This window comes from Acanthisitta chloris, unplaced genomic scaffold (genome assembly GCF_000695815.1).
Source record: "Acanthisitta chloris isolate BGI_N310 unplaced genomic scaffold, ASM69581v1 scaffold4789, whole genome shotgun sequence".
Taxonomy (NCBI): Eukaryota; Metazoa; Chordata; class Aves; order Passeriformes; family Acanthisittidae; genus Acanthisitta; species Acanthisitta chloris.
This window is the reverse complement of record NW_008691894.1, coordinates 39,434-49,756: the sequence shown is the minus strand read 5'-3', so window position 1 is coordinate 49,756 and position 10,323 is coordinate 39,434. Positions and strand designations below refer to the sequence as shown.

Here is a 10,323-nt window from a genome sequence, read left to right as displayed (position 1 = left end):
AAGAGGTAAAATTGGTCACATTCTTCCCTGATCTCATCTTTACCCCTTTTCTATATCCATAATCCAGATGAAAGCACAGCACAGGAAACATGAGCTAATATGTAACATTGCCTTTCCCTGCAGAGGATTATTCCTAGCAGTGATGCCAGGTAGGGGAATGACACACAATACAGTATTCCACTGGCACAATTAGAAGCTGGAGGACAGGAATTGCAGTTTCTTGGGTGTTTTCCTTCCTCCAGGACATTCCTCGAAGATCCTGCCATGTGCTGCAACCTGATTCCTTCTATAAGCCAAATAACTTCTGCCAGGTGCCTTAGTAAACCCAGGGAGAGGTTTAGATTAAATGTCAAAAAGAAATTCTTGGCTGTGAGGATGCTGAGGCACTGGCACAGGCTGCCCAGAGAAGCTGTGGCTGCTCCATCCCTGGGAGTGTTCCAGACCAGGTTGGATGGGGCCTGGAGCAATCTCAGCTAGTGGAAGGCGTCATGCCCTGCCCACGGAAGGGGGTGGGACTGATGAGCTTTAAGATCCCTCCCAACCCAAACTGTTCCATGATTCCATGGTTCTATGGTCACCTAGTGATGGACTGGGCTCCAACAGAAGGTGACAACTCACCACCACCACCTCAAACTGGAGACAGAACAGCAATAAAAGGCCACCCAGGAGTGACCAAAGGTCAATTTCAGCATATGTAGAACTGTTTTCAGCAATAGAACCCACTCCAAAACATCTATCTCCCTACAAAACCCAAGCCACCAGAATTTCCAATTCATGTATTCAATATCCAATTATACATAGGATAAACAATGTGTAAAAAACCCCAAGAATGCGAAACACAGGATTAATCATCATTAAAGCTTTGTGTATAAAGGAAACCATGTTTGAAATCGCTGCAAATGTGTTCTGCTGGAGAGAGGACACAGAACATCTGGCTGTTCCCGAGAAAAGCAAAAGGGCTCCCTCTGGAGTGGATCCCGAAATTAACACAGGACTCGGGTTTGAACAGCCACACAGAGAAAATGGAAATCAGCAACAAAGCAAATGTGTTCTTGTCTCTTGTTAGTTTACTCATCCTGTTTACAACGAGCATTCTGGGACTAATTCAAGGAGACTCTATCCTGACTGAAGGATATGGATCCATGCCCAGAATATTAAGTCATTAATTAGTTTTCATGCACGGACTTGTATGTGGCAAGGAGGCAAATTAAAGGATTCCTGAAGAGACAAGAAAGCTTTCTTAGCACACGAAATACTCCAAAGAATCTCCAACAAGCCAGCTGAGAATCCTTGTGTTCACCCCTGGATGGTCATGCACAATTCCATAAAAGCCCCATGGATCAGCCACCATGTGCCCCCATGGCAATACACCTCATTTGAAAGGCAGAGAGGAATAACTCTAAGGACATAGAGAAAAACATGCTCTACTGGAAACTGATGAAGGCACATTTCCAAGCGAGAAAGGCCCCACATTCCCAGGGTTTATTTGCATCCAAGCCAATTAACGGGAAATGGATTTCATGCAGGAAGACAAAAGAGTCAGATCACCTACAATGTGAAGTCAACTTACTGCCTGCTTTTGCTCTTCTTCCTGGAAACGTTGGCAAAGGAGAAAGGTGAAGAGAGAAAGAGGAAAGATTAATTACCACGGGAAAAGGAAACATACACCAAACACAGAACAGCCACATATGGCACGTGCAGGCATGACAGGAACCCAGGACACAGAGCACAGGGGCTGTGGTGGGAGAGCAAAGGTGACATTTGTCCCACTTGAGAGAGAGGTCTCTTTAAAATTGCCTTTGGTGTTGGCCAAAGTCGAACACACAGGATGGATATCACAGTATGGATCCCTTGGATACAGGATATATACCATATATATAGAATATATACAAGATATATATGTAGGAATTCCAAAGGATATCTTCCCTTTTACATAGGACCTATACCAGCTGGAGCCTGGGCTAGTGGAAGGTGTCCCTACCCATGGCAGGGGTTTGGAACTGGATGAGCTTAACATCCTTTCCAACCGAAACAATTCCATGATTCTATTTTTGTCTCCCTACTACAGACTCAGAAGGCCTCTTGAGCTGCCCTCAAGGCAACAAACACCAGATCCATCCTCTAAAGTCTGGAAATACCATCCAAAGTGTCCAGCTGCTCCTGGCATTCAGTTCCCTGTGGCACAAATCTGCCATCACAGAGACCCAAACTGCTGCAGCCTGAGAGGGAAAACATCACCTTTTGAGTCAGTTCCCACTGGGAACTCTGCTGATGGGATGTGCAAAGGCAAAGGAACGAGGGGCAGGCAATGCTTGGAATGGGACAGGACAAACTGGTAGGCAAAAGCACCGAAGATGTGGAGCAAGGGAAAAGGTGCAGAGAAAGCAATCCCTGCATTGCAGCAGGTGTGTCAGTACAGATCCCTGGCAAACTGGAGGATGGAAAAATGTGAAATAAGGATGAATTTCTCCCCTTTTGAGGCAGGGAAATGTCCGCTGTGATGGGGCTGGGCTGGTGGAGGCACATCCTGCCTTCAACTAGAGCAGAATTCCTGGGAATGAGCAAAATGTCACATAGTCCAGAGTTCCTTTAATAATTCAGATGTTTCCACAGATTTTGTCCTCTTGTGGACAATAACCACCATGAACCTGTGACAGAAGGGCTGGAGAACAGTTTTGGTGACCTTCATCTACCCCAACCCAGCAATTACAGCATGTTCAGGGTGACAGCATGTCCTCCCTTCACTGGTGACCTTGCATGGACCACCAGCACAGAGGGCAGCAGGACCACTGCTAAGCACATCTCCACGGAAATTCAGGTCATGGAATTAAAATCCATGGGATAAAAGCCCCTTCTGGCCTTGAAATCCATGAACCCATTTATCCACTTCCCTTACTGATCTTCCATCTGAGCAGGATTAACCAGAACCTTTCCCTTGATTTAAAGCAATTCCTTCTCACTGACCACTAAAACCTGTTTTCCCACTGTGCACTGCAGAAAAATCTGGGAATGACCACGGAAAATTCCATGTGTCTGAGCAGATAATTTTGGGGTTTTGCTCCCAAGACTTGGGGTTCCTTCAGGTGTGTCTGAGATGCTGGCTCCACTAAACCGTGGATCAGCATTGGCAGTGCAGGCCAGTGCTGCCCTCCCCACACTCCCACATGTTTCCAGTTGTTCCTCCCAGCAGCACTGGGACTCACAGGACCAGATGGTGAGCCAGGTCAGGGAAAAGATCTTAAATGATCTCCACTCCACAAAAAAAAAAGGTTGTTAGTTTGAAAAATGAGGCTTTGGCATTAACTACAGATGTGAAAAATACCCTCTCCAGAGGGATGGAGCTTGCTAGGGCTGAGCAGTGAGGAGATAAATCACCAGAGCAGCCAGTGAGGAAATTACCGGTGAGGAAATGGAAGAATTGAAATGGGATATGTCTGCTGGATATCCGTGGAGAGGAGAGTGAAAGCCCTGCGAGGCAGCAGGGAACCATCCCCGTGGACTGCTCCTTGGAGCAGGGCCAGCCAATGGCACCAGGGGATGGCAGGAGGCTCCAGGAAAAAAGGGAAAGCTAAGCCAACAGCCTGGATATAGTCATAGAATCACAGAATGCTTTGGGTGGGAAGGGACCTTATAGACCATCTTGCTCCACCTCCTGCCATGGGCAGGGACACCTTCCACTAGCCCACGTTGCTCCAAGCCCTGTCCAACCTGGAACACTTCCAGGGATGGGGCATCTACAATCTCTCTTCCCACCCAAATCAGTCTATGATTCCATGAAATTCCTGTCACTGGAACCACCTAACATGAGTGCCAGTGCACGCTGGTGATGAGTCATGGAAAGACTCAATGCAAAACCCAACCCCAACTTTCAACTGCAGCGGCATGGGGAGGGTTCTGTGTGGGCTAACAAACATCAGAGCAGGACACTAATCACAGGGGTTAATTGCCTCAGCAGTAGCAACCAAAATGGTCATAAATCATAGCACTATAAATGGTTTGGGTCGGAAGGGACCTTAGTCAAGGGCCTTTCTCTGCTCTGAGGCCAAACTATCACAGCTCGCTGTGGGAAGAGTGGATGAACCTCCAGAGGACAACTGTGGTCTTCTAAAGACAGACTGTCATGAAATCATGGAATTATACAATGTTCTGAGTGGGAAGGGACACAGAAGGATCATCAGTCCCACTCCTGGCCCTGCACAGGACATCCCAACAATCCCACCCTGTGCCTGAAAGCATTGTCCAAACACTCCCTGAGCTCTGTCAAGATTGGGGCCATGACCACAGCCCTGGGGAGCTGTTCCAGTGCCCAAACACCCTCTGAGGGAAAAACCTTTCCCTAATATCCAGTCTAGACCGCCCCTGGCACAGCTCCATGCCATTCCCTTGCGTCCTGTCACTGGTCAGAGAACAGAGACTGGTGCTGTCCCTCCTGAGGAAGCTGCAGACAGCTGAGGTCTTTCCTTGCTCTCCTTTTCTTTAGAGAGTAAGCAGAGCTGGGTAGGCTGAATCCAGCCCTAAATGGTAAAATGAAGGCAACATTAAAAATGTAAAAAAAACTGCATAAGAAAATGGAAAAAAACCCATAAAAGCTTAACAGCTGAGGTCAATTATACATGAAGGTTCCTGAAGTGCCCCAAATGAGGAGAGAAGATAAAATACTGGGGAGAAAAATCATGTCTGGCAGGGCTAAAACCACCAGAAAGGAGAGTTTGAAATGGACACAATGATCAGGAACAGAACAAAGCCTGGAGGCAACATCACTGCTGCCTGGGCAGTGGGTGAAATTCTGACCACGGCACGAGGCATTGGTGTCTCTGCTCCCAGTCTGACTCAGAGCACTTCCCCCTTGGAGTTTCTCTCAGCAGACAGGGAAGTACTGACACTAATAATGAGAAAAGGTGTTAAATGTATCTACTAGAAATGATATTTTTAGCTCAGCAGGCTGGGGAGCTTGGAGCTTAAAATAATTACCTGAGTGAGGAGCTGCCTGGTCCAGGGAAGGGAATTTTAATAGATCTTGGAATGCTCAGGACTGGGATGTGGATATTCAAATAGGAAGGTAAGAAGTTAAATAAGGGAAGGCTTCAGGATAACCTAATAGTGACCTTCCAGTGCCTCAGTGGGCTCCAAGAGAGTTGCAGAGGGACTTGGGACAAGGGCCTGGAGGGACAGGACACAGGGAATGGCTTCCCACTGCCAGAGGGCAGGGAGAGATGGGATACTGGGAAGGAATTGTTCCCTGTGAGGGTGGTGAGGCACTGGCACAGGTTGCCCAGAGCAGCTGTGGCTGCTCCATCCCTGGGAGTGTTCCAGGCCAGGTTGGATGGGACTTGGAGCAACCTGGGCTAGTGGAAAGTGTCCCTGCCTGGAATTTACCTGGAATGGGATCAGCTTGAAAATCCCTTCCAGCCCAAACCAGTCTGTGATTCCATGATCTGACCCTGCCATTAATTAACAGAAATGCTGATACAGACCCAACTTACAGGTACTACAGAAGGATCAGAACTGCATGGAAAGGAAATCTTGCCAAATAAAGCTGATCTTGTTGTTTGGATGTATCACATGTTTGGCTTCTAAAGACACTGCACAGATGTAAGAGATTTGCATGGGAGAGGATTTACCCAGGACATCCTCATTAACTAGTTACCACGGTGCTAGATAGATACATCCATGAAGGAGGAGCAGGATGTCTGAAAGGCTTCAAAAGGCACAGAAAGGAAACCAGGGCTGAAGAGCTCAAACTCCTCTTGTGACCCTCTGTACAGTGTTGCTAAAGGTCAGGGAAGAATTCCACGTACCGTTTGTTTTTCCAAAATTGAAAGAAATTATATTAAAAATCTGGGGAAGGCAAAGAAACCAACCATAAAAGGACTGGAGTAGAGTACTGTGAGGGGCTCAGCAGAGCTCTCTACCTGTTTAATTGATTTAAAACCATGAGTGAGTAGAGCTTTGGCTGAGATGAGTAAGAATCTGTGTAGGCAGAATGCAGAGGTGCAAAAGTGATCCTTGATTTAATGGGGGGAGAACCACACATTCCAGAGCCAATGGGTGTAAACTGAATTCAAACTGAAAACGAGGCATAAATTTGTAACTGTTCAAGGAAATTTGCATTGGCAGGAATTTTCCATTTTTGATTTCACCAGCTCAAGACCAGATGTCTTTCTAGAAGATGCTTTAATCAAGGAGAAGCTGCCAGGCTCCACAGAGAGCTCTGAGGGGGAAATGCAAACAACCACTCCATGCAATGTGTAGGACCAAATCATTCCAGTAGTCACAGCTTGTAGGATAGAGAACTCAGGTGGGAAGGGACCTCAGGAGGTCTCTGGTCCAGCCTCCTGCTCATGACAGGATTAACTTAACCTCAGACCAGGTTGCTCAGGGCTATGGCCAGCTGGGGCTTGGAAATCTCCAAGGATGGAGATGGTGCAGCCTCTCTGGGTCCTGCTCCACTGCTTGGGCACCCTCATGGGATGAAATTTTCCCTTATATCCAATCCCATTTGACCTTAAAGCTCTTAAACAAATTTGTTGACTACAAGGTTCTCTGCCTTGGCTCTGCCAGGCTTTCCATGGGAATTGTGGGAGCAGTGTGAGCAACACCTCCTGTGGCCATCCCTGCGCATTCCAGACTGAGCTGGAGGGAAAGTGAGACAGACTTTGGCCCCTCATCTCTTATCTAACACTTTCACAGCCCTGGGAGTGTTCCAGGCCAGGTTGGATGGAGCTTGGAGCAGCCTGAGCTGGTGGAAGGTGTCCCTGTCCACAGCAGGGGATGAGACTGGATGATTTTAAGGTTCCTTCCCACCCAAGACTTTCTATGATTCATGTGATTTTAGAAGTCAGATATTAACAGGTTGAACAGGAAAAACTGTGCAGAACACATATGTTTCCCTGTGCTCATCTGCACAGGGAGATGAACCCAGGCACCTCTGAGGACTATTGAATCATCTCCTCCTGTACAGACATCCCAGTCCCAGGATGCAAGGGTAGCAGTATGAGTTCCTATGCTAGGATGCAAGGGAAGAGGTAGGAATGCCCTCCCCAGGATGCAAGGGAAGGTGTAGGAATTCCTACCCCAGGATTCAAGCATAGGGGTAGGAATTCCCATCCCTGGATTCAAGCCCAAGCTGAGGAGCAACTGCAGTTTCGATTCACAGACACTGAATTCATTATCACTTTGGAGTGCAGACAAGTTCTGTGGTTTTTTTTGATCCACCAAGAGGTGCCTATAGCTGATCTATAACCCTTTGTGCTGCCCCTAGCACTGTCATTGCTGCCATCTCTCTCCCACTGCCTACAGCATCTTTGTGGCAGACTTAGACCAAACCCTCTTTAAGGACAATGCATTGCTGTTTGCTTTCTATAAAGAAAGAAGGGAAAGAATAAAGGTATAATGGTATTTCAGACTACAGGCATCAACTGGGAGCTCAACTCTAGCTGGACTCTATAAGATAACAAAGGACTCTCATAGAAAACCAGACAAAGACATGTTGTAGATCAGAGCTGACACTGTTACCCTCCCCAGACATGGCAGGGGCTGTGCAGTGTCACAGCTCCCAGTTAATTCCCAGTCAGAGCTCCAAGAACCAAACTGGTGCCCAGGCCAGCAGACAGTTACCAAATCCAATACTCCTTTAAACCCCTCCAAATCTCAGGTTCTTGATATTTTAACCACATGAGCCTGAAACTCAATAGTCCTCTGCACCCACACCCAGAGCTGGGATGGAATTGGCTTTCCGCAAACTCCTCCTGCTCCTCATGAAGTGTTTACAAGGTGTGATAGTGAAGCAGTGATCACAGAGCAGACACAGACCCAGGGGAGGGAGAGACAGGCTGCCTTTCTGACAGGAGATTCCTTACTTTGAGCAGCTTCATCAGCCCTTCCAGCTGCACCATCAGTTCTCTTCTGCTTTCCTGAAGTGCTGACATCCTCTGCTCCAACTCATCCTTCCTCTGCCTGTTCCAGGGACATGGAAGAAAGAGGCAGAAAATAAACTTCGGCTATTTCAAACCATTTGAGGGAATTCACCTGTGTAATTGTCTCTGGTTTCCATCACTTCCCCCTGCTTCCTGTCTGAAACCCAGAGCAATGCCCAGCACAGTAACCATGAACCTGGAGATAATATTCTGTTCACTTCAGAATCAGAGCTCTGCCCTCAGCCACAGGCAGAGGGAAGCCCTTCTCAAAGCTCTGCATTTTGAGGGGAAAAACCACTTTCTTCTTCCTTTTAATGACTCTCTGAGCACCAGAGCTCGGCATCCTGCAGAGTGCTCAGACAAGCCAGGATGAACTATGGGAGGAAAGACAGAGAAGAAAAAAAAATAAAAAGGAGGACGAAAGGCTGCAGATGTTTGGAGAGGAAAAGCTCTGCCTGTCTGGAGGGAGACTCAGCAGAGCTATTTCTGTGTGCCGACGTGATGGATCACCCGTGACACGTTCACTGCACCAGCACCCAGGTAACAGCAGCAGCACATCACAAGTGACCTTCCCTTTCCTTGGCAGCAGAAAACCTGTCTGGGAGCTATTTAAGGAAATATGACTGTGTGGTTTGGTTTGAGATTTAAAAACAGAAAGGAGTGACTAATAGAAGGAGAAGCTCAAAGCCAAACGTCACTGTCGGAGGCTCCGTGTCTCAGTGATGTAAGACATTCTGGGCCCCACAAATCCCAGTCCTAGGAGATGATACATAACCACAGGGAAAAGCAGATGAGAAAGGCTCATTTATTCATCTACAGTTATTTTTGTGGACACCAGAATGTCTTAATCCAAAGTTAAAACATCACTCATTACAGACTGAATCTATACGTGTCCTTGATGTTCTCACATGACACACAATGGATAAATCATCTCGGGAATTTTAATATGGACCAGTTCTTCAAGGGACAGAGACTGTGAAATATGAACTCCCCTGGGGATTTCTTTCAACAACATCTTGTATGTTGAAGACTGTGATTATTAAATTAAGCAGCATTCCAGGATCTGAAGGGGCTACAAGGAAGCTGAAGAGGGACAGGAACTGGAGTGCCAGGACAAGGGGGAATGGCTTCCCACTGCCAGAGGGCAGGGAGAGATGGAATATTGGAAAGAAATTCTTGGCTGAGAGGGTGGTGATGTATTGGTACAGGTTGACGAGAGAAGCTGTGGCTGCCCCATCACTGGAAGTGTTCCAGGCCAGGTTGGATGAGGTTTGGAGCAACCTGGGCTGGTGGGAGGTGTCCCTGTCCATGGCAGAGGGTGGGACTGGATGGTCTTTAAGGTGCCTTCCAACCCAAACCTTCTGTGATTTGATGTTCCTGTGGTCCTGCAGGCAGGAGAAGCCAAGCACACCTGTACTACCAGGCAGAGATCCGCAAGGACACGGCTCCAGCCATGCCTCCTCCAAGGTCACACCTGCCAGCAGTGCCAGAGCTGACTCATCCCACAGGCTCAGCTGCCTGCAGATTTTTAACTCTGGGACACACTGCTCTCCCATGGATTATCATTCTCCTGCTTTTGCAGCCTGATTCCAGACAGAACTGAGATCATCTGGTGACGTGTCCTTACTGATAACCACAGTCCAGGGCACCACACACTGTGCCTAGGCTGGGGAGTGCCTCCTCTGCAGCTGGGATTTGGGGAAGCACCTTCCTATCCCAGAGAACCTACTAATGGTGACCTCCCAATGCCATGCAGAGCAGCCAATGCAATTAATGTGCTCTGTGAATTCCTTAATGAGTGAGGTTTGGTGGTAGGAAAGGTAATAGGTGTTGTATCTGTCGCACCAGGGAAGCTCTGTGTGAGATACTACAGGCAGTGAATCCCAGAATCATTTTGGATGGAAAAGACCTCCAAGACCATCGAGTCCAACCTGTGACCCATCACCACCTTGACAACTAAACCAGAGCACTGAGTGCCATGTCCACATGTTCCTTGGACACCTCCAGGGATGGTGACTACACCACCTCCCTGGACAGCCCCTTCCAATGCCTGAAAAGAAATTCCTCCTGATGGCCAACCTGAACCTCCCCTGGTGCAGTCTCAGGCTATTTCCTCTTGTCCTATCCCTTGCTCCCTGGGAGCAGAGCCTGACTCTACCTGGCTGCACCTCCTGTCAGGGAGTTGCTAGTGAATTCTAGGCTGAGCCTCCCCAGCTCCCTCAGCCCCTCCTGCTGCTCCAGCCCCTTCCCCAGCTCTGTTCCTTTCCCTGGACATGCTCCAGCCCCTCACTGTCTCTCTTATCATGAGGGTCCCAGAGCTGCCCCCAGGACTGGAGGTGCCTCAGCAGTGCCAGCACAGAGGACAGGCACTGCCCTGGGGCTGTGCCCACACCAGAGCTGCTCAAAG

General features: G+C 48.2%; 1 protein-coding gene across 1 annotated transcript in view; it reads right to left on the bottom strand.

Annotated features, from left to right (window-relative positions):
- Nucleotides 1-7,859: 7,859 nt before the first annotated feature.
- The window catches only part of LOC103809571 (dystrobrevin beta-like), a gene marked incomplete at both ends in the record, with an annotated part of 17,381 nt that continues 14,917 nt past the window's right edge, over nt 7,860-10,323 (bottom strand). The window contains one exon of the mRNA XM_009082410.1: nt 7,860-7,956. Within this exon, the coding sequence (XP_009080658.1) occupies nt 7,860-7,956 (97 nt within the window). The remainder of the gene's footprint in view (nt 7,957-10,323) is intronic.